The sequence below is a fragment of the Gracilinanus agilis genome, chromosome 2, assembly GCF_016433145.1.
Source record: "Gracilinanus agilis isolate LMUSP501 chromosome 2, AgileGrace, whole genome shotgun sequence".
NCBI lineage: Eukaryota > Metazoa > Chordata > Mammalia > Didelphimorphia > Didelphidae > Gracilinanus > Gracilinanus agilis.
Window position 1 is genome coordinate 346,034,418 of NC_058131.1, and position 25,155 is coordinate 346,059,572.

Sequence of the window (25,155 nt, forward strand, 5' to 3'; positions counted from 1 at the left end):
GACACAAGGAGTGTTTAAGGGGCAGAGAGTTACCTGGTTTAACTAGACTATAGAGTCAATTGGATAGAAAATAAGCCTGGAGAAACTGGGTAGCATCAAATTGTAACGGGCTCAGACTGCTGAGTGGAGGAATTTGCATTTTATTCAACAGGCAGGCAATAGGGAGGCACTGAAGATTGTTGAGCAGAGCAATAGTATGATCCAATCTAGTTGTAAGGAAGAGGCATTGTAGGAAGGTTGAACTGGAGCTGGAAGGGAATAGAGGTGGGAAGACGTTTTAGGAAATACTTTCCCAAAGTCCCCGGGCAATTTTGCAAACTCTGTGTAGCAAAGTACATCCCCATTAAGTCCTTTCAGTTTTTTTCCCAGGAGCCTGTTTCCCAGAGGAAAATTTGTTAAGTGAAGTCAGCGGAAGAGTTGAGGCTTGGGTCACACGGGGAGACAGCTCTGGAGTGCGTAGGACATGCCCTCCCAGGGCTAGGGGCTCAGGAAGTCACCACAGGCCCTCGTCCAGGGACTTGTCTTCCGTGTTTGGATTTTAATTGGCTAATCCCATGGTTGATGGCAGCTGCTTCTCCCCTCCTCCTTCAGGGCTTAGAAAACCATGACCTCATTCACATTCTTGCTCTATGGCTTCTAGCAGCCCTTATCCCTATGTGGGGCGTGGGAGAAGCATCACTATCCAGGAATGAAGCTTTCATGAAACTGTCCGTGTGGGTCCTGTTTCAAGGGAGATCTGGGGGTTGGCTTGGGAAGTTCTTAGAGGATAATAGAAGGATTTCCACAGAGGCGAATGTGATTTGTCAGGGTGACTCTGCACTGTTCTTTAAGGGGGATCCCAGTGAAGTTTAGGCTGATTTCTCTGGCCAGCTTATCCTTCTAGGCCCCCAGGCCTCAGCCACCCACAGCAGGCAAGGCCACCCACATCCCGGGAGGGCCCATGATAACTAAGAATATTTTTATGATCTGACAAATCTAGTAATTTGGTTCAGCTCATCATCACACATTTATTAAGGGTCTTCTGTGTGCAATGCACTGTTAGGTGCTGGGGAAAATAAATAAACTTTAGATCAGACTCAGTTCTTGTCCTCATGGAACTCGCAGTCCAAAGTGGGGGAAAGAAACACACACAGAAAACTACAATATTCCATAATAGTTGTCCAACATTTATTAAATGCCTACTGTGTACCAGGCACTATGCTAAGCACTTTACAACTATTATTTCATTTAACCTTCACAATAGCCTTATGAAATAGGTGTTATTATCACCCCCGTTTTATGATTGAGGAAACTGAGGCAGACTGAGATTAAGTGACTTGTCAAAGTCACACTGCTGGTGACATCTGAGGCTGGATTTGAACTCATGAGTTCTTGAGTCCACATCCAGCTTTCTTCCCACTGTACTATCTAGCTGCCTCTAAAGGAAGGTGATGGTAATTCAATATATTTATCAGTGCATTTAGAATTGAGTTTAAAAAATCACCTCTGCATGTCTATCAAACGAAAAGAATAGTTTCCATTTCCATAGCTCTTTACCGTCTTTTAAAGTATACTTTCTGGGGCAGCTGGGTGGCTCAGTGGATTGAGAGCCAGGCCTAGAGACAGGAGGTCCTGGGTTCAAATCTGGCCTCAGTCACTTCCTAGCTGTGTGACCCTGGCCAAGTCATTTAACCCTATTGCCTAACCCTTACTACTCTTCTGCCTTAGAACCAATACACAGTACTGAGTCTAAGACAGAAGGCAAGAGTTAAAAAAAATCAATAAATACAAAGTAATTTTAGTGGGAAGAGTACTAGTGTCTGGGACAGCAAGAAAAAGCTCCTTGTCAGAGGCGATGCCTGAGCTGAGCTTGAAAGAAGCTGAGGATTCTTGGAGGTGAAGATGTAAAGATGTAAATTATTCCAGGGACAGGGAACCACTTGGGCCAAGCTTGGAGATGGGAGATAGAAAGTGAAGTGGGAGGACCAGCAAGGCGGCCGGTCTAGCATGTCTAGAGAATTCTGTGAAGGGGAGGAGTGTGTACCACGTAATTTTATTACCAGGGAGGCCCCAGTGAGCATCTAATCCAACCCCCTCTTTTTACAGATGACGAAAGTGAGGTCTGTAAAGGGGAAGTGACTTGACTAAGGTCACACACTCACACTAAGCAAGGCTCTTGCTTCTGCAATCCAGAAAATTTTTTGTTGCTGTCAGTTGACAGTCAAGACAAGGGAACGAGGCTATATGAAGCGCCTACTGCGCATCAGGCTCTATATACAAAGATACACAAAAAGGCAGGAACCACCGATGCCCTTGCAGAGCCCACCGTCCAACAGGGGAGACAACATTCAAACAACGACGTACCAACAAGCAATCTCCAGGATAAATTAGAGATCATCTCAGACCGAAAGCCTGGCACGGAGGGGCCCAGGGAAGGAGGCTTAAGAGGCGTGATGTAGTTTGATTTATTCATTGTGCAGAGGAGAGGCGAGCAGGGAGGCAGACTGGGGAGGAATGTCAGGAAAGAGAACCAAATTGGGAAGCAAGGGAGAAGGTTTGGAGCAAGGCCAGCGCCCTCCCCCCAAGCCTAGAGCTGTGCACCAGGAACATTGTGAGGGCTCCGCAGCTGGATCTCAATCAGATTTTAAAGTTTATGTTAAGGACTCATAACCTCAGGAGGACGGGTGGTCCCTGGGCCGGCTGTCGTATAAAAAAATTGAGGTATAAATGGAATCGCTCTCACTCTTGAGACATTCACCTACTGGGCAGGGGGCAGGCTTCTTCTATCTTTGTTAATAGTGGACTGGAATCAAGGCTCATGGTTGGTCAGTCAATCAACATTTGGTAAATATTTATTAAATGCTTAACATGTGCCAAGCACTGGGCTAAACACTTTACAATTATTATCTGCCTTGATCTTCACCAAAACCCTGAGAGATAGGCACTGTCATTTCCCCCATTTTACAGATGAGGAAATGGAGGCAAACAAGTTAAGTGACTTACCCAGGTTCACACAGCAGCGTGTGCCTTGAGGCTATATTTGAACTTGGATCTTCTTGAGGCCAGGCCTTGTGCTCTATCCACTGTACCACCTACCTGCTCCTGTTAGAGGATTCTCAGTGAGGTGCTTAGATTCCCTGAGCCTCAGTGTCCATCCGAAAAGAGAGGGTAATCATGCTTGACTTGCCTCCTTCATAGAGATATTGTGAAGAAAATGCTTTGAAAACTATCACTGATAATAGAATTATTAGTGATATAGAAATATGAGCCGTTAGAATTACCATGGAACTGCTCAGAACATTGGTTGGGGGGGGGAGGAGGAGGCTTTTATTTTTAGTTCAAGATATCTTGGCAGTGGGTCAGCTGGGTGGCTCATTGGATTGAGAGTCCAGCCTAGAAACTAGAGGTCCTCAGTTCAAATCTGGCCTCAGATACTTCCTAGCTGGGTGACCCTGGGCAAGTCACTTAACCTGTTTGCCTAGCCCTTACCTCCTTTTGCCCTGGAACCAATATACAGTATTGATTCCAAGACAGAAGGTAAGGGTTTAAAAATATATTTTTTCGCATAGGAAGTATGAAAATGAAAATATCATTTTCAAGATGAAACTACTTTTCTCTGCTTCTTCTTTTTTTTTTTTTAACTCTTACTTACATCTTAGAATCAATACAAAGTATCTGTTCCAAGGCAGAAGAGCAATAAGCATGACTTGTCCAAGGTCACACAGGTAGGAAGTATCCGAGGCCAGATTTGAAACTAGGACCTCCCACCTCTAGGTCTGGCTCTCCATCTACTGAACCACCCAACTACCTCCTCTCTTTGCTTCTCAAAAACCTAATGGTCAGATTTGTGTCCTCCTTTCTACCCTTGGAATAGCACCTTTCACACCTATTATGGACTAGCTCTGGGTATCTGTTATATGTAACTTAGAATGCAACTTAAGTCCATTCCTGCATAAAATCCTCCATTTGCTGTCCTGGAGCTCAGTGAGCCAGACCTTAGGAGAGTGTAAGAGACCCACCCAGCTGTTGCAAGATGGGGTCACTCTTCAAGGCCAGAAGAAGGTTAGTCCTAGCTCTGCCACTAATTCCTTATTTATGTGACATGGAGCATATCAAATCTCTTTACTTCTCTGAACCCAAGTTTCCTTATCTATCAAGTGAGTATAATCTTTTTTCACTTAAAATTCACCTAACTTTTGTTTTTATACAACCTCATTTCCCAATATATCCTTCCTTCCAAGAGCACTATGCCTTGAAACAAAGAAGGAAAACGAAAGAAAAGCAGTTCAGTCAAGTCTGAAAATATGTCCTATGTTCGGCTTTCATACCCCTCCCTCTTCCCCCTGCCAAGAAGAGAGGGAGATGCATATTCTCAGTTTTTCCTCAGGACTCATTTAATTACACAGAATTCCATTTTTATTTTTTTGGATATTGTATTGTTGTTTTTCTTTATATTTTCATTATTGAAGTCATTGCATTGCATTGTCTTCCTGCTCTGTTTTCTTTGCTCTGCATCAGTTCATATAAATCTTCCCCTGCCTCTCTGTAGTCTTCATATTCATCATTTCTTACCTCACCATCATAGTCCATTACATTCACATGCCATATTTTGTTTAGCCATTCCCTCATTGGTGGGCATCTATGTTTCTTGAGCCTTCTATCACAAAAAATGCCTCCATTAATATTTTTGTGTATAAGGAACTTTTTAAAAATCATTGACCTTCTAGTATCAGGCACAATGATTCTTTTTTTTAAATTATTGTATCTTCCTCGCTCTAATTGTATACAGAAATAATTTTTAATATTTGTTTCCTGACATTTTGTAGTCCAAATTTGCTTTCTTCCTCCCTCCCTTCTCCTCTATTTGAAGCAGCAAGAAATATGTTATACAATGATTTTTTCTGATTTGATATTTTGTTTCCCCAATTATATGTAAAAACAATTTTTAATATTTAAAAAATTTTTGAGTCTCTAATTCTCTCCCTCCTTCTCTTCACCCTTACTGAGACAGTAACTAATCTGTTATAGATTTTACATGTAAAACTTTTCCATATTCATCCTTTTGGGGCTCAATTAGTCTTTTTAAAATAATATTTTATTGGGGGCAGCTGGGTAGCTCAGTGGATTGAGAGCCAGGCCTAGAGATGGGAGGTCCTAGGTTCAAATCTGGCCTCAGACACTTCCCAGCTACGTGACCCTGGGCAAGTCACTTGACCCCCATTGCCTACCGTTACCACCCAATACACAGTATTGACCCCAAGACGGAAGGTAAGGGTTTTAAAAAATAATAATAATAATAATATTTTATCTCTCCCCGGTTAGGTATAAAAACAGTTTTTTAACTTTTTTGTGTGTGTACCAAATTCTCTCCCTCCTTCCCACCTTCTCTCTTTCATTTCCTCCCATCTCTCCCCCTTCCCTGAGCTGGTAAGCAATTTCACATAGATTTTATATGTGCAATCTTGTAAAACATTTTTCCATATAAATCTTTCTGGGGCACAGTGATTCTTAAGATGCTTCCTTTATGGGACTAAAGCTTACTTACTGCCTATGTGACCTTAAATAAATCTTATTTCTGGGCTTCAGTTTCAGTTTCCTCATCTATAATTTATGCCAGTCACAGTAAGTGATATCCAACCTCCTTTAAAATCTATGACCCTCTGACCTAAGAAAACAGGACAAGATCACAGATTTGGAAGAAGCGGCCAGGGCTTATCTACATCTGTGGGGTCTAGAAGGTGGCCCAAGGCTTTGGACACCCAGCTCACTCAACCCTGATCTCTTCTCTGGCTGTGCAGGTCTCCAAAGACATCTCCGTGCGTCTGCATAATGAGCTGGAGGCGGTGGAAAAGAAGAGAATCCGACTGGAGGAGGAGAACGAAGATCTCCGCCAGAGGCTGATCGAGGCAGAGCTGGCCAAGCAGGTGCTACAGCACGAGATGGACAAACCTCGGGAGGTGAGTCTGGTGGGAAGCGTGGGTGAGAGAAGTGCTAGACAGAGCCCTCACAGCCCACATGAGCTAAGAGCTTCTGGAAAGCCCAGAAGAGTATTAGGGAAGTAAAACTGGCTTTTTTGGTCGTCTTTCACTTCCTCCCAATATTAGCGAGATGAGACTAAAGGCTCTGCTTATTTTAATTTGAAAGTCCATATGGTATGGGGATAGTGTTGTAGTACAGTGGAAAGAGTAATAAGATTAGTGTCTCAGGACCTGGATTCGAACTCTACCTTTATGTGTGACTTTGGTTAAGTCACTTAACTTCCCTGAGTCCCTTCCAGTTTGAATTCCCTGACTTTATGGCTCTATTATGAGCACAGGACTTGTACTCAAGAGACCCGACTTCAACAAATCTGTTTTCTTCCCCTTTCCCCCTTTTAAAAAACCCTTACTTTCCATCTTAGAATTAATACTATGTATTGGTTCCAAGGCAGAAGAGCAGTAAGGCTAAGTTAAGTGACTTGCCCAGGATCGTACAGCTAGGAAGTGTCAGAGTTCAGATTGGAACCTAGGAGCTCTCATCTCTAGTCTTGACTATCCACTGAGCTGCCCCTCTTCTTTCTTTTTTTTTTCCCTTTTTTTTTAAGGGTTTATTTTTTCCCCTCCCTTTCCCTCTCACTTCCTCCCTATTGGAGAAAAAAAAAAGACAAAAGGAAAGGAATACAAAACTCTAGGAGCAAATACGCATAGTCAGACAAAACCAGTTCCCACATGGTCTGTGTCCAAAAATGCTCATCTCATTGGTATCTTGAGTCAGTTCCCTCTGTCAGGAGGCAAGGTAGCACGATCATCCTCAAGTCTTCACATCTCTGGTGTGAGGTCAGGTAAGCCTCCCCCATTCTCTAAGCGATGGCTGTGCATCTGTAAAATGGGGGTAAGAAAATGACCACGTACCTACCTGGTACCTATGATCAGTTTTTTTATGAGGAAAGCACACTGGAAGCCTTAAAGCCCTGTAGAAACGTGCACAACATTAAATACCTTGCCGGCGTTTCCCCCAGCCAAATCTGCTGAGTCCTGTTTCCTTCCCTGGAGGACTCCCAGAGGTATTATAGTTTCCCCCTGAAAAACAGCCTTCCGGATTCTATAACCTGATGCTCCCTACGCTTTTCCTCCTTGACTTGTTTCCACCGACTGACGCCACAGACAATGCCACTCCCCTGGTTACTTGCTTTCCAGCTAAAGCAGGGCTTTCCAGGTCAGACATCAAGGACGAAGTGGCCTGTTAATGTATGAGCTGTGGGTGCACTGGGGCTGCTTGTTGCTAGGATCGAAAGAAGTTAAAAGTACTCTGAACAATGTAAAACCTATGGGACTCCCTTCAGAGGCTTCAGGCCAGCGCTGTCCTTTGAAAGGCAACAGGCCGTGAGGGCAGGCTTTTATTTCACTGAAACCCTTTTAATACTGCATCATTTTCCTGTACATTTCCTCTTTCCACCTTGAAAGCTCCTGTGTATTTTTTTTTTGAGTTAAGCAAAACCAAATTACAAAATAATCCAGTTTGATAATAAATGCAAAATCTCACATGCATTCCCCTAAGAAATCTAGAACAGGAAGGGATCCTGGGGCCTGTCTCACCAAACTCTGTCCTTTTACATATATGGAAACTTTATATGTATATGTGTGTGGTATCTGTATGTGTGTACATAATATGATACAATTAATTTTATGTGTGCGTATGTATACACATATATATACGGACAAACTCAGGGGAAGTTAAGTGACTTGCTATAGATCACACAAGTTATAAAAGAGCAGGATTAGAACACAGGTCTTTTAGTACCTGAGCTTTTTCTTTCTACTGTTGCCTTTTTATAACTTAGCCACTGGCCTAAAAGGAAATGAGGTTTCTCAGCCCTCTCATCCTCTTCTTTGGAACCAAGATTATTCATTGCAATGAGTTGTTTTGCTGCTTTTATTGTTGTTTTGACTTGTTTTCTTGTGGTTGTGTTTTCACATTCAGTCTCCTGGTTTTGATTTTCTTGCCTTGTATCAGTTCACCAAAGTTTTCTAAGGGCAGACTGCCATGGGGTAGATTTCCCTGAGGGCTGTTTTTTCTCTAATAAAGTGGTATTGATTGGCAGCTGCCTAACAAGTGGGAAGCTAGGAAATACACTGAGAAACAAATTGAGTTCAATGCTATCCCTTTTGTTTACTATTTGCTGTGTGCTTACAACTATGCTTGACCTTGGGGAAGGAGAGGAAGAAGAAGGGGAGATAAAAAGTATTTATTGTAGCCCCTGCCTGCTTAAAATGAATTTGAACAGACAAGACACCCAGAAACTACCGTCATCTGGAAGGAAATGAGACAGTGGAAGATCAAGTACTGACTTGCATAACATGGAATGGAGACAGTTCTGTTGAAGAGAGAATGGGAGCTCCAAGACAGGGCCCTGGCTTTGGGAGAGCTCTGCACACTGCCTCCAGAGTCATTTAGAGTCTGGGTGAGCCTCCTGCCCTGCCAGCTACTGTGTGACCCTGAGCAAGTCACTTGACCCTGGAGCACTAGGCAAGGATAGCTGAAAAGAACAAGACCAAAGGAAGGCTGGGAAAGGAAATCTAGAGGAGGAAGGGTCAGGAGAAGGACTTGGAGAGGGAGCAGTGAATGCAAAACTCAAAATTTGGCTGAAGTATTTCTAATGAATAAGTACCTACTTGTTTGGGCATTTGAACAATTGAAAGTTTGTCTTAAGTGGATGATGTTATTTCTTGTTAATAAAAAGAAATGTTCTTGGCATCTTCTTCTACTTTTTTTTTTTAACCATTACCTTTTCTCTTAGAATCAATACTAAGTATCAGTTCCAAGGCACAAGAGAGGTAAAGGGTCAGGCAATGGGGGTTAAGTGACTTGCCCAGGGTCACACAGCTAGGAAATGTCTGAAGCCAAATTGGAACCCAGGACCTTACCGCTCTAGACCTGGCTCTCAATCCACTTAGAAACTAGCCACCCTGCTTTCTTAATTAAAAACAAACAAACAAACAAAAAGTCCCTCACCGTTTTCTTATGCCTTCCCCCTTTAAATTGTAGCCTCATTGAGGGCAGCAACTGCCTTTCTTTTTTCTTATTTGTATCCCCAGTGCTTAGCACCAGCCCTGCACAGAGCATGTTTATCATGTCTACTGTATCCCTCAGAATGCTCTGTTTGGATTGCATGAAGATGCAGTTTAAGCTTTCAGGACACTTACCTGGTTTTAATGTATTGATGATCATACAAAGGCTAAAGGAATAACCCGCTAGCATGCGATGAAGCCCTCCTTGAGGGTCCCTTTCCTGCCCTCACTTGGTGCCCACAGTAAAGAGGCCAATCAGGAGCTGTCCAGCACCTCTTCAGGATCAAATAGAAAGTCCTTTGTTTGGCATGTGTCCTGGCCTCCTCCTACCTTTTCACTGGGCTTTCTCTTGACTCCCTTCCAGCTCTCTGGCCTAATTGCTGTTCTTCAAACATGACACTCCATCCCTTGTTTCTGTGTTTTGTGCTGGCGGTTCCCCCATGCCTAGAATGCTCCTTTCCCCGCCTCTGCTCTCTTAGAAGTCCGGGCTCAAATGCAACATCCTCTAGGAGACCTTTCCCAGTCCCCCCAGCTGCTAGGGAATTCCCCTTTATGGCTCCATTCCATCTATTCTGCATGAATCTTGCATGTGCCTGCTTAATTATATGCTGTCTCCCCCATTAGACTGGGACCTCCTTGAGGGCTTCTTTTTCTGTTTCTTTGAATCCCCAGAGCCAACACAGTGTCCGGCATATAGTAAATGCTCAATAAATGTATGTGGATTGATCATTTAGTCTCCAGACTGGTCTGAGAGGCTACTAAAATATTGGGACTTAAACTGTTTTGTGCTTTGGTATAAACAAAAGAGCTGGTGCCCTTTGTAAGCACGTCAGTTTATGGTAAACAATGCAACGATCATGTACAGGCTAGCCAAGGACGTACCAAGGAGTTTTTATAATTCTTGTAGATTAGATTATATTGGCCTTACCCATCACTTTGCCTACTTCTGACTAGGATTATCCCCACTCCTCTGCCTGGAGGAAGGGGCCTAGTAGGACCATTGCTTTATCCTTTCTTGCCTTGGTCTTCTGTTCTAACTACTTTTTTGTTTTTTAACCTCTTAGTTTCCATCTTAGAATCAATATTATGTATTGGTTCCATAGCAAAGAGTGGTAAGGGCTAGGCAATGGAGTTAAGTGACTTGCCCAAGGTCACAAACTAGAAAATGTCTGCACCCAGATCTGAACTCAGGATTTCCCATCTCCAGGCCTGGCTCTCTATCCATGGAGTCACTGAGCTTCCCCCTGCTCTTCCTTCTTCTGATCCTTGTTTTGATTTCTTGTACTGAAGGACCACATAACCACTGGGTATGTCTCTTTGGGTGGATCACTTTGCGTCTCCATTTTCCTAAAATTGAAGTCATTACCGTCATTGGGATGTTTAGAGCCTACTGTGCTCCGGATTCCTTTGGATGAAAATGCTTTATTAACTAAAGGTAGTGGTTAGTATTCTTACAGGTTTTTGAGCATGTTTTGACAAGGTCATGAGCTGCCTTAGCTAGGTCTTTGCTGTGGACCTCAGCAGTTTGTAGTCTTGATATTTCTAGAACTCTGTAGAAGTACTTGAAATAGGATTTGTGGTCTAGTGGAAAGAGACTTGGCCTAGGAATTGGGAGGTCTGGCTTCATTGCAAACAAACTATATAAACCAGAAAAATCACTTTTTTATGGTTATAAAATGACACTAAACCCCATCTATAAAATGGGAATATCATATTTTCTAGCTGGGAGTTCACCATCATTGTGGTCTTCGAGCAAAGGCTAGAGGAAGAAGGATCCTTATGCCATCTAGGGGTGAGCCCTCCCTTCCCACCCTTGAGATTCTAGAAATCATTGATGAGTACAAAGTACAAAAGCATATCATAATATGAATTATGATCATTGCTTTAATACTTCCAGTGGGAGCGTATGGGGTGTTCTGGAAGTGTAACTTCTGGTGTAAGGGCTTGCCTTTCCCCTTTCAGGGCTGTTCATCCACCTTTGTTGTCTACCTGTCACCTAGCTCTCACCTGTGGCTTCAAGAAGCTGTAGTGTGTGCATCAGCCACACACCAATAAAACCCATGTCAGCAGATGGGTTAAACCAGATGCGGGGCCTCCAACCTATCTTTGGTGAGTTAGGTATCTACCCCATTCATGTGAAGACTTTCTCCACTGGAATGGCAGATGAGAACCACTTGTTCCATCCTACTGCCATGGAGATAGCTGAAACAGGGACTGTGGCATGCTTAGAAACTTGGTTAAACATTGAGGGCTCCAAGGTCATCCATTATATCCCAGGCCATCACCAATCCTGACTTTTATCTTGCCGCTGGACTTCAGTGTCTCTGGAAGAGAGAGTGAGACTGATGGCTTTGTAACTACTTCACTGAAATCCAATTCCCAGGCAAGTCAAGACATTACCCAGTGATAGCACTGATCCTCTTCAAAAGCTGAAGGACAGACAGCAGCAGTACTGAAGGTATCTATGGTTTCAACAATGGGCACATTCCCTCTTCCTAAAAGTGGATGAGCTGCCTGGATGAAGATCTTGTCAGGACACTGAGGAGTGGTCCCACAGGGAGGAAGAAAACCAGAAGAGAAGAGAATTGCATCACAGAAATGAAGGAAGGAAGGGAGTATTAAGAAAAAAGTGGCTGACAGTGTTAGAGGCCTCAGAGAGGTCTAGAACAATGAGGATTGAGAAGACTGATCTTGAAGTTTCTTTCCAGCTCCGAGGCTTCCAGCTTGGGGTTAGGAAAATATGGAAGCATTTTATAATTGAAGTTATTAAGAAATATTTATGGGAGCATTTAGGTTACTCAGGGGATTAAGGACCATGCCTAGAAAAGGTAAGTCCTGGGTTTGAATCTGGCCTCAGACACTTCCTAGCTGTTGTGACCCTAGGCAAGTCACTTAACCTTGATTATCTTATCTAGCCCTTACTGTTCTTCTGCCCTAGAACCAATACATAATATTGATTCTAAGACAGAAGGTAAGGGTTTAAAAAAAAAAAAAGAAATATTTATTTCTTCAGTTAAAAGTCCTTCATAGACTTATCTGAGAAAAGGAAACTATCAATACTTATACTTCTCAGGAAACAATACCCTCCACTAAAAATCTTTTCCCTCCATTCCTCTTTGGCTGAGCTCCTTTATTTTAAGAAAGCATTTAAAAGCTAAAGCCCTGGAAAAAATATGGATTAAGGATGGTAACCAAATTTTGAAGGAGAAACACCTCTGTGATGCTCAGGGATTGTAGGCATTGGCCCCATGGAAGGGTACCGTCTTTCTCCATTTCCCTAAGGAAGGATAGGGTATTGAACAGAGAGGATTACGTGAGGTGGCCTCTGACCTCTCATAAGGAGGCAGAAGAAGCCCTTGAGGAGAACGATCAAAGAAGAATTGAGTGATTTTTTTTTTAGGAGAATTATTTTCCAGGTGTGTCCCAAAAGATTAATGGAGAATTGTTCTATTAGATCATGTAGACTATTAACTTTGAACTATTTATGTTTCATTTTTATTGGAAATTTTCCTCTTTCAAGGTTCCTATAAATGCTGCTTTAAAATGTCTCGTGTTAGATGTCTGAGGGCATGTGGAGTCTGAGAGTTTGGACTTTTTCTTTCTTAGCCTAAGCTAGAATTCCTCATTAGAACAGTGATGCATTAATTAAAATTGTTCCTGGCAGGCTTATGCCTAAATTCAGTGAACAATATTAATATATTTTCCTTGAGAGAGGGCAATATGGAGGAGGTAAACCTGGGCTATAAAGGATAGGTAGGATTTGGAGCAGCTAGGTCGCAGCTAGGAGCAGCAGTTCAAATCTAGCCTCAGACACGGACTAGCTGTGTGACCCTGGGCAGATCACTTAACTGTTTACCTTAGTTTCCTCATCTTTGAAATCAGCTGGAGAAGTAAATGGCAAACAAATCTAATATGTTTACCAAGAAAATCCCAAAATCCCTTGAAGAGTCAGACATGACTGAAAAATGACCAAAAAGGATCGGGGGGGGGGGTTGTGTAGAGGAGAGCATTTTTAGTAAAGTGGCAAGATTGGAGGTGCAGCATGACTTGGAAATAGAAATGATATGACATATGTGGGTAACAAGTGAGCTGGCTTAGCTAGGGTAGAAGATATGTTTTAGAGAGAAGTAGAAAGTAACATTGAATCAATAGGTTAAAACTAGATTAGGTGAGAGGGGCAGCTAGGTTGCTCAGTGGATAGAGCCCCAGGCCTACAGATGGGAGGTCCTGGGTTCAAATCTGGTCCCAGACACTTCCTAGAGCAAATCATTTAACCCCAAATGCCTAGCCCTTACTGCTCTTCTACCTTGGTTACAATATAGAAGGTAAGGGTTTTAAAAATATATTTTTTAAAAACCCAAATGAAAGAATGCTTCAAATGCCAATCTCAGGAATTTGTTTAGGAGGCTTTAATGGGATTGCAAGCCTTGGGAGTTTGAGGATCTGAAAACTCCCTCATACTTTCTTTCTTTCTCTCTTTCTCTCTCTCTCACTTATACTCTCTTATACACACACTCTCTCCCTCTTTCTTTCTCTCTCCTCCTCTCTCTCTCCTTCTCTCTCTTCCTCCTCTGTCTCTCTCTTCCTCTCCCTTTCTCTCCCCACCTCCTGCACCTCTCTCTCTCTCTCTCAGGTTACACTAATATAGGCACACTATCCATAATGAGGAAGGTGATAATCTCCCTCTTCTGTGCCCTGATCAGACTATATCTTGATAGTTGTTTTTCAGTTATTTCTGTCATGCCCGATTCTGTGACCCCATTTGTGGTTTTCTTGGCAAAGATAATGGAGTGTTTTGCCATTTCCTTCTCCAGCTCATTTTACAGATGAGAAGACTGAGGTAAATAGGATTGATTGACTTGCTCAGGGTCACATAGCTCGTGTGTGAGGCCAGATTTGAACTTGGAGGAAGATAAACCTTCCAGATTCCAGGCCTGGTGCTCTGTCCACTGTACCACCTAGCTGCCCCTTGTGATCAATTATGAGGCCACATTTCAGGACAGATATTTAATATCCAAAGGAGGAGGGCAACCAGGATAGAGAGAAGACTAGAAAGCATGCCGTAGGAGGCTCATCTGAAGAAACTGGGTTTGTTCAACCTGGAGAATGCAAGAATAAGGTGGGAAAGAATAGATGCCTTCAAATGGATGAACATTCATGTAGAAGAGAAGAAATTTGTTCTGCTTGGCTGCAGAGCATTGAACTAAAAGCAACAGGCGGGAGCACCTGTTATTCCTTGAACAAGAACAACAATCCTCTGTCTCCTGACTTGGTTATTTCTTTAGTTGTCTCCCATTATGAAATGCTCTCCCTCTGCATGTCTGCCTCCTGGCTTTCCTCACTTCCTTTGAGACTCAGGCAAATTTCCACCTTCTATAAGATGCCATTCTCTATCCTTCTCTCACTGCCCCTCCTCTCCTCTGTCCCAGCCTACCTGGTGCCTTTCCTCTGAGATTGCCTCCAACTTACCCTGGGTATCACATTTGTAATGGTAGTTTACATGTCAACTCCGCCATTAGAATGTGAGCTCTTTGAGGGCAGGAACTAATTTTTGCCTTTATTAATATTGTTTATGCCCTTATTATATTGCTTTTATTTTTATTATTTATACCTTTATTATTATATTATAATTTATCTCCCCAGAACTTAAGTATAGTGCCTGGCACCTAGTTGATCCAGAGGGTCCTTAATAAATGCTTATTGACTTGAAGTTACAGGAAAGCACATTTAGGCTCAACAAAAGGACAAATTACCTAACACTGGAAGTTCTTGGATAGGGGAATGATCTCATGAAAGCAGAATTTAAGAGAAGTCCAGCACAGCCCTTGAACCCAGTTCCCAGCCACAGCTGTGGAGACCCATCACTTGTCCAGCAATGTATGACAAATTCTGGCAACTGAGCCGTGTTGGAGAGTGTAATCTTTTCCTCCCTTGACAGTTCTGAGGCACTTCAGATATCTGAGTTGCTGTTCTGAGTTCCTTGAGTCCCACTCCCCAGCTTCCTAAGAGAGTTGGGATCACTCAAGTTCCAGGCTGGGCTTCCATGGCTGGGATGACCCAGGGCTAGAGGCTGAGGGGACAGGTGTGGCCTCAGCAACAGAGGAGTGGCCAGAGGATGGTACAGAGAGGCTCAGCAGTTATTGGCTGCTCTCTTCTCTGATGGACACATTCTGAAATGCCCTTTGGCTCACACACTCCACGACTGTGTGCCCTCTGCTATGTGGACTGGGCTTGAGATCAGAGCCCAGAGCTCATTGCTCTGCCCTCCTCTCATATCCCATCTGCCCTCAGTAGCTCTGGTTTTAAACCAGAGTTTTACTCAGGGTGAAAAAACCTAAGCCATATAGGGATTAAAAAATTTTTAAAAGGCTGAAAAATATCAAAGCTAGAAGGGACCTTGGGCTTAGAGGATAAAACTGTTCAGAGCTGGAAAGAGCATTAGGACAATAGATTATTTCAACCGGAAGTTCCTTGAAGGGGGGGTCCTCATAACCCTCCACCATCCAGACCACTTTTGTCTTTGCATCTGTGCCTTGCATACGTATTAAATGCTTTTTGAGAGATCCATTAAATGCCAGAACCAGAAAGGACTTTATAATAATAATAAAAAAATCTGCTAGGGGCCTCCTCCCCAACCTTTTATTTATTTTTTATCTATTTGTATGTGTACCTGTTGCTTTTCCTGATAAACTATAAGCTCCCATAGTGCAAGAATATTTTTATTCTTAGTCTTTGTATCCCTCACACAGTAGAGTTCAGAAATCATCATTTAATAAATTTTCTAAACTCTTACATTCTGTCTTTGTAACAACTCGAAGACAGAAGAGCAAGGGCTAAGCAATTGGACTTATGCCTTGCCCAGGGTCATATAGCTAGGAAGGCTCTGAGACCAGATTTGAACCCAGGCTCTCCCAACTGGTGCTGTATCCACTGTGCCACCTAGCTTCCCCCAAAATGTTTATTGATTAACTCCAGAACTTTTAAGATCTGCAAAATATTCTATTAACAATAATCCTATACGTAGCCCAAGCATTACTATTCTCATTTTACAGCTCAGAAAACTAAGGATCAGAAAGTTTAGGTGATTTGTTCAAGATTAAACAGCTAGCAAGTATGAAATCAAAGTTTTGAACCCAAGTCTTTCCTGACTCCAGGCCCCATACTTTTCCCATTATATCACCTTCTTGGGTGATTTAAACTTCCCTTATTGCTTTAAGATTTACAAGTGAGTTATATAAGCTGTTACTTGACCCTCCCTAGTTATAGGCAGTCCTCTATGCCTTGAGGACTACTTTTAGACAGAATCCATAAGATTCCCCCTGCTGAAAGGAATCTCCTTCTCCTCAGTTGTTTGTTTGTTTTTTAATCTTTACCTTCTGTCTTAGAATCAATACTGTGTATTAATTCCAAGTCAGAAGAGTGGTAAGGGCTAGGCAGTAGGGTTAAGTGACTTGTCTGAGGTCACACAGCTAGGAAGTGTGTGAGGCTAGATTTGAACCCAGGACCTCTTGTCTCTGGGTCTGGCTCTCTATCTGTAAGCTCCCCTGCTGCCCCCCTCACAATTTCTTAGAGCCCCTTGCACGGGGCCTAACATCTAGTAGGAGCTTAATAAATGGTTGTTGGATTCGTTACGTTTTGTAGCTGTCACCAAGAAGCACAGTATTCTGGTTCAGGGCAAAGGTAGGGAACCGAGCAACAGGTCTGGGTCAAGAATGAGTCGTAAGAGCGCATCCAGAGAGGCTACCCTATTTAGACATCCCCTCTGCTTCCTTATTAGGAGAGCACTGGTCCCTACGGGTCCTTCTCTGAGCAGACTGAAGATAGGGAAATGGTTCACAAAGCAGAATCTTTGGTCTCACTTCTTTGTATTTTTGTGTTCATTGTTGTCAGTTTCTGTGTAGGTCTTGGGAAATAGAAATTTGATGCAAAGCAAACCTCTGTCCCTGGCAACCTACTTGAACTTGGGATCCCCAGAGCCCAAAAAGCTCCTGCTGCCTTGAGATGATCTCAGCTAGATACGATCAGCAGGGAGGGGAAGGGTAGCCCTGCCAGCTGCCCAGGGGAACAGCTGGCATTGACTGATGATGCTGCAAGGTCGCCCAGCCTGGCACAGCCCCACCCTTTGGAGGATATAAGAAGGACATGACTGCCTCTTTTCTGTCCTGCAGTTCTGTCCTGCATGCTGAGGGGGTAGTTATGACAAGAGGAATGGGTACTCTTCTGAAGATGCTGTTTTTATATTCCCATCATAGGAGATGTCCCCAGGACATCTTCTATGGGTTATAGCCTTATACTTGCCCATTAAGGAACAGTGAATTGGAATCAGAGACAGTGATGGATATAATCCAGGTGTGAGCTATGGTGGTAGCATCTTACTTCTTCCCTAAACATATCTAAACCTTGAATTGGGGTCCTGGGATTTGAAACTAGAAGGGAACTCATAAATCGTGTAATTCAACCTCTTCGTTTCACATATTCGGAAATGAATGTCCAGTGAGACAAAGGCTTGACCAACATGAGATAGGTCATAAGAAGCAAGAATGGAATCAACCCAATTTCTCTGATTTCAAATTCAGGGCTATTTCTACTCTGCTATACTGCTGGGAATCAGCAGAGCTGGGTTTAGTCCAAGCTTTGCCAGTAGCTCTCTGTGGGAACTTGGTTGTGTTGTTTCCCTTCTTGTCCTTAGTTACCTTTCTTCACCTGCAGAGAGAGGGAGTTGGACTAGATAATATCCAAAGTCTCATTGAGAATGGTAGTCTGTGCTTAGTGTTCTAAATAAGGTCATTGCTCAGGCAGTTACTGTTCAACATCTTAAAGTTCCCCTTCAGCTGTGACATCCCATGTTCTAAGATTCCTACCAGCTCTGCCATTTTTTGGTCTGTGTCCTAAGACCACTTCCTAAAAGACTGTCTCAGCACGAAGACACATAATTAGCTTATTTCATAGTTACCCTGAGAACCCTAGGATTCTTCAGCTTAGAGGGATGAAGACAAGCTCCCCTGCCCTCCCTCTCCCCACTCATTATCCCTATAATCATAAAGCCAAAAGTCTGATCATGTAATTCTCTTTACATCAACTTTTTCAGCTTTTTTCATTTTTTTCAACTACATGTAGCAACAATTTTTAACTATTGTTTTCTGACATTTTGCGATTCAAACTCTCTCAGTCTCTCCCTTCCCTGCTCCTCCCTGAGGTGGTAAATAGTCTGATATAGGTTATACCAGTGATGTCATGCAGTACATATTTCCATATTCCTCATGCCATCAAGGAAGATGCATTTTTCACATACAATAAAAAACTCACAAAGGAAATAGTGTAAAAAAATGGCATGCTTTGATCTACAATCAGACTCTTGACAGTTTCTTCTTCAGCTATTGATAGCATTTTTCATCACGAGTCCTTTGGGAGTATCTTGGAACCTTGCTTTGCTGTTAATAGCTTAGTCCTTCACAGTTGATCATCCTACAGTATTTCTGTTACAGTATACAGTGTTCTCTTGATTCTGCTCATTTCACTTTGCATCAGTTTATATATGTCTTTCCAGGTTTTTCTGAACTCAACCTGTTGGTCATTTCTTAGAGTGCAATGTTTTTCCATTACTATCATATACCATAACTTGTTCAGCCATTCTTTAATTGATGGACACCCCCTCAGTTGCTGCTAAAAAAAAGTTTTTTAATAGATAATCCTTTTTCCTTATCTTTGATCTCTTTGGGATACAGACCGCGGGTCAAAGGGTATGCATAGTTTTATGGTCCTTTGGACTTGGTTCTCTACTGCTCTCCATACTGCAGAATGGTTAGATCAGTTTACAGTTCCACAACAGTGTATTAGTGTCCTGATTTTCAGACATCTCCAACATTTATAACTTTCCTTTTTGGTCATATTAGCCAGTCTGATAGGTTGTGAGGCGACATCCCACAGTTGTTTCCATTTGTATTTATTTAATCAATAGTGATTTGCAGCATTGTTTTCATATGGCTATATATAGTTTTAATTTTTTCATCTGAGAACTGCTTTTTAATATCCTTTGACCATTTATCATTTGGGGAATACTTTGTCTTATACATTTTCCCTGATTTGTTTATGGTATCACCCTTTATTTCTAGATCAAGATTCATTTTGACTTTATCTTGGTATATGGTGTGAGATGTTGGTCTATGCCTAGTTTCTATCATACTGATTTTGATTTTTCCTACAAGTTTTTGTTAGTTCTTCTCTTCCCCCCAAAGCTTGGATCTTTGGGTTTATCAAACACTAGGTTACCATGGCCATTAATTACTATGTGTTGATTACCTAACCTATCCCACTGATCCATTACTCTGTTTCTTAGTCACTCCCAGATCGCTTTGATGATTACAGCTTTCATTATAATTTGAGATCTGGTACAGCTAGGCCTCTTTCCTTCATATATTTTTTCATTAATTTCCTTGATATTCCATGTAGCTCTCTTGTTCAAGAAGGTTCAGTAGCTGCCTACTGCCTCCAGGATAAAATCCAGAATCGTCTATGTAACATTTTATAGGGAAGTTTTCATGAAGGCTTGTAACATAGTCAGACGTACATTGTGGAAGGGTTATTTGTACACATACTATGTACATTAGGCAGGGCTATTTGTTGGGGTTTTTAAAAAATATGTGGAGGGTGGTTTAGAGGGACTCAGTAGGGGTTTAGTTAAATTTAGAGATGACAGAATTATATAATAGGTCCCTGAGGAAAACTAGGATGTTTGGGACATGACATCAAGAAGGGAGACCATGACCTCCTATCACATGTCCCTCACTTATCCCTCTAATTACAACATCCTGGATTGAAATGACCATGGCCTCAGAGTGGTGGGAAAAAAGGAAATAATCACTTATTCATTCAATTCTTTCAAGGTTCAATGATCTCATCAATTCAGATACTCCCTCCAATAATCCAGATCAGCCAAATTTTCTCATCCTTTGTTACTCTTTTCCCATATCATTCATAGTGGATCTACCCAATGCTCTGGAAGCTGCTTCCTTCTGGGTACCAATATAGGACTTTGGCTACCCATTGGTTATCCTTTCTTCTAGGTACCTGACTAATCCATCTTCCTTTCCAGTCATATATTTTATGAATATGCTTATGCTATTTCTTACATGTAAATCATGATTAGAGACCCATCATACGTTTCTCTATGGACCTTTGAGTGATTTGCAGGCGTTATCCTTCAGAGACTGTGTTGTTCCCTGATTTACAGTCGTAGAGTATCATGAGAACACTGTTTATGAGGTAGAAAGGAGCAGCTTGGGATTATTTTTAAATGTTTTGCAGTTTCCCAAATGTAATCCAAGCTGCTTCCTTTCTCCATTTTGACTCTAGGCCAAATTCATTCTCCATTTAAAGTACCTGTCCAAGAAATAAGTACTGATATACTTACTAAGTCTGCCTATCCAACTAAATGTTGTTTTCTAAACATCAGTTATTTTTCATCCACTTGGTTGTATTGTTAGACTGATCATTTTTGAGTGGTCATGAATGACAATAGATGCCGACCTTAAACTCAAGTAAAGCAAATTTATTTCAGTAGAATGTAAACTCCTTTAAAGACAGGGGCTGCTTTTGTTTTGACTTTCCATTCCCAAAGCATAGAACTGAACTTTGCTTATAGCCACTTAATAAATTCTTGTTGAATTTGATTGGACATTTAGAACAAATTGTTGAAAGAGAACCTTTAAGACTGCATTTTGCTCTTTGGTTTCAAGCTTTAAAAAAATCAATAAGCAATAAAGATAGTGGGATCTTGTATTCTCCTTTACCTTTCAGTCAGTTGTGTGATCGTGGAGAGGTAAACTTGTAGAAATGTGTTATTAAAGCCTGTCTGTTCCTTTCTCATTTTTTTTTATCAAGGATATCTTCAATAAATGTGAAGATTATGCTCATTAGATTTCATTTACCATTATGCTACTTCTCTATCAGTCATTTACCCCATTATAGCAACATGGCAACCATATTTTCCTTTCTTGACAGAAAGATCAGTCCAGTACCTTTGGGAACAGTAGCTGTATTTTCACAGGAAACGTTCAAGTAGGACATAGGGAATGAATGGGTAAAATGTTTATAACATAGAATCCTTATACTAATCAAATTTGAAATCTGAGGAAAGGGAGACCACATAGGCTAGGAAAGATATGAAAAAAAATGTCATGAAAGAAGTAGCTTTGGAGCTCGATCTTAAAGCATGTGTCAGATCTCAGAAGGCAGAGATGAAGAAAGGGCATTCTAGGCCAGGGATACTGTGTAAACAAAGACAAGAAGGGAGGAAAGGGTGTGTATATGCAATACCAAGTAGTTGATTTGACATTCAGCCTGTAAAAAAGAGCATGTTAGAAAGGTAGGCAGAGTGAGAGAGTGAGGAGGTGATGATGCAGACTGGGTCATGAATCTGGGTACTCTGGGTACTGGGGGATATGGTGCTTTCAGCAGATAGAAACAGGGAAATTTGGAAGAGAGGAGGAAGATAATGGAATCAGCTTAGACGTGTTGAGTTTGAGATGTCTCCAGGAGGGTCAGATTTTGGAAGGCTTTGAATGCCAGGCTAAGGAGTCAGACTGATTACTGAAATCCCACATAGCAGGTTCCCCTTTAGGTTTGAAAGCCTAGGAGAGTTGAAGAAAATCAGAGGGAGTCCCACTGTCAGGAAATCCTACTGGGCTTTTCGATCTTAGCTTAATGAACTTTGTACCAATCAGAGCTGCTTCCAAATAGAATGAGTTGACCTGGTGAGTTCCTCCATCACTAGAAATTATCCCACATATGAATGACCGATTTATCCCAAACGGTTGGATTAGGCGCCCTCTGAAGTCCTTTGCAACCCTGGAATGCTTGGATTCTAAGGATAGCTGTGCTCTTCCTCCCACAAATGATCCTGTTAAAATCCCAGGCTTGATGGAGCATAAATCAGACTTAGAATGACAATATTTATATTTCCTTTCTCTTCTTTTTGAGACAGTTTCTATAGAAACAAAGGGTCCCCTGGCAATTCATTTATTTGCTCAGGCTACTCATTCCCCATATGGGTTTATCATCATCTGCCTTTTGACATCATATTAGGTTGCTACGGAGATATTGTCACTAAGAGTGGAACAGAAGGTGAAGCACCGGGACCCTGGCTGATTCGGTTACCATGGAGATGTCTCTTCGACTGAGAAAATGAGGGAGGTCCCTCATTCTTTCTTGGAGATGGCCAGAGAGCCAAGGCTAGGATCAGGAGACTGAAAGCCATTGATTTTTAAATATCAGCTCTGTCTTTGATCCAGGGTAAATCATTTAACCTCCCCTTCTGTCATTTGTAAAAGGAGGATAATGATACTGAATGGCTGGCCTCACCTCCTGGTGGGTTGATGGGAAATCCTTATTTAACATTTGTGAATCTCTTAGAAGGTACTATTTTCCATCCTATATCAGAGACCCTCTCAGATGTGGCCTGTCCTATTACCCCACTATCCTTCTATAGGCATACTAAATAGGCTATAGGCTTACTCAAGGGTTCAGAGATAGGAATCAAATCAACTAGAGGTGTTTGTTTCTCATCCTTTAAAATAGGCTCTGAACTCTGAACATATGCACATATGCATACATATGTATATAACTACATTTCAATATAATTAGTCTCCTTTGTAATCCCATGCATTTATGCATTCTTCTGAGAAGAGATCTAGAGGCTTCTTCTTGGACACAAAAAAGGCTCAGAACCCATGGTCTAAAAGGCTGTGACGTCTGGAAGCAAACTTAAAAAATCATCTAATAAATTCTTTGTTGTTGTTGTTCGGTCACGTCCAACCCTGCATGATGCCATTTGGGGTTTTCTTGGCAAAGATACTGGAGTGGTTTGCCATTTCCTTCTCCAGCTCATTTTATAGATGAGGAAACTGAGGCAAACAGGGTGAAAGGACTTGCCCAGGGTCACCCAGCTAGTAAGTGTCTGAGGTCATATTCGAGCTCAGGAAAATGAGTCTTTTTGACTCCAGGCCTGCTGCTCTAGCCACTGTACCATGTAGCTTCTCCTTAATAAATTCTGTTTCTTCACTTTTCAGAAGAGGAAATTGAGGCCAAGAGAGGGGGTGTGACTTTCCCAAGACCACATGAGCAATAAGTGGCCAAGACAAGGATTAAGTCCTAGTCCTGACCTCAAACCCAGTGCTCTCTCCCTTGTACTCACTATCTGGTCATCATCCATATGGCAATAGCAGGAGTAGCTCTTGCAAGGAGATCATGAAGGTCCAGCCCACCACCCAACATCACTCCTTAAAGAGGATCCCCTCATTGTAGCCCTCCATTTGCTGGGGCCTCACAGCTCTCGAAGGGCAAGACTTGATTTTCTTGGCCACTGAAAACTGTTTTGTTGTTTTGTTTGGCTTTGTTTTGTTTTAAAGCCCTCCATGTCTCATACTCTAGCAATGCCCATCAATACCAATGGCTTTTGTCATGTGGAAACCAGAAAGGATATTGCTTGTTGGATGGTAGAGAATGTGTTCTCTGGTAGAATGTAAATTCTTTGCGGGAAGGGGGCTTTTGTATCTCTAGCACCTACCCATAGCAGGTGCTTAACAAATGCTTTTTTTTTTTTTTTTTAAATTTAAACCTTTACTTTCTGTTTTAGAATCAGTACTATGTATTGGTTCCAAGGCAGAAGAGTGGTAAAGGCTAGGCAATGGGGGTTAAGTGACTTGCCCAGGGTTCACATAGCTGGGAAGTATCTGAGGCTAGATTTGAACCCAGGACCTCCCATCTCTGGGCCTGACTCTCCATCCACTGAGCTACCCAGCCTGCCCCTAACAAATGCTTTTTTGACATAAGGATTACTATGGGGAAATGTTTTATGTGATTGCGCATGTAAAATCTATATGAGATTTCCTCAGCAGCAGGGAGAAGGAGAGAATTTGAGACTCAGGATTCTTTTATTTATTTATTTTTTGTTTGTTGTTTTTTTTAAGCCCTTACCTTCCGTCTTGGAGTCAATACTGTGTATTGGCTCCAAGGCAGAAGAATGGTAAGGGTAGGCAATGGGGGTCAAGTGACTTGCCCAGGGTCACACATCTAGGAAGTGTCTGAGGCCAGATTTGAACCTAGGATCTCTTGACTCTAGGCCTGGCTCTCCATCTACTGAGTCACCCAGTTGCTCCCTCAGAAATCTTTTGAAAAATGTTGAGAACTGTTTTTACATGAAATTGGGGAAAAATTAAATTAACTAAAAATAAATGCTTGTTCAATGAAAGAATGCGTGAATGCTGCTGATGTTGGAGGAAGGTGGCCCTTTCTTTGCTGGGGTGAATTCTTTACAATTTGGGAGTACGTGGCAATAAAGAAAAATACTGTCTCAGTGAGTCAGTGTATCCAGTCATTGTCTATATTGATTCAATTTTATATGCTGAGAGGAGACTGAGCTGTTGTTAAAGATCTCTGACATCATTGAGTATTAAATCTGTCGGATCCCAGGATTTAGCAGGACTTATAATAGACTTGGTCTAACTTAGCAAAAGGTAAAAAGAGTAGATGGAATTAGGGTAAAGATTTTGTCAGAGAGCCTAGAAGACCTCATCTCTCCTGTGCCAACACTATTTCCCCAGTAATCTAGATGTCCTCCTCAGCTCCAGGAGAAAACACCCTGCTCTATAATAAAACATAGCTCCTTGCTCTCAGCCAAGAATTGGCAGAATTGAGTACAGAGCAGTTGTAGATACATTCTTATTCACAGTTTTTGTTACAAGAAGCATTTCAGTTAGGAGTTGGTGGAGAATACCCAGAAATGACTCTGATGTATCATATATATGTTTTTAAAATAACAAAACAGTGCCTCATAAGCCAACTTTTCCTTTCTTTAAAAACACTAAAAAATACTAATGTTGGTTCTAAGGCAGAAGAACAGTAAGGGCTAGGCAAATGGGATCAAGTGACTCACCCAGGGTCACATATCTAGGAAGTGTCTGAGGTCACATTTGAACCCAGTACTTCCCATTTCTCTCTCTGTCTCTCTCTCTCTTGTCTCTCTCTCTCTCTGTCTCTCTTTCTCTCTCTCTCTCTCTCTCTCTCTCTCTCTCTCTCTCTCTCTCTCTGTCTGTCTTTCTCTCTGTCTCTGTTTCTCTTTCTCTGTCTCTCT

General features: G+C 42.0%; 1 protein-coding gene across 1 annotated transcript in view; it reads left to right on the top strand.

The window, feature by feature from the left end:
* Nucleotides 1–25,155, top strand: part of SOGA1 (suppressor of glucose, autophagy associated 1) — an 87,971-nt gene that overhangs the window by 1,698 nt on the left and 61,118 nt on the right. The window contains exon 2 of the mRNA XM_044664336.1: nucleotides 5,778–5,936. Within this exon, the coding sequence (XP_044520271.1) occupies nucleotides 5,778–5,936 (159 nt within the window). The remainder of the gene's footprint in view (nucleotides 1–5,777; nucleotides 5,937–25,155) is intronic.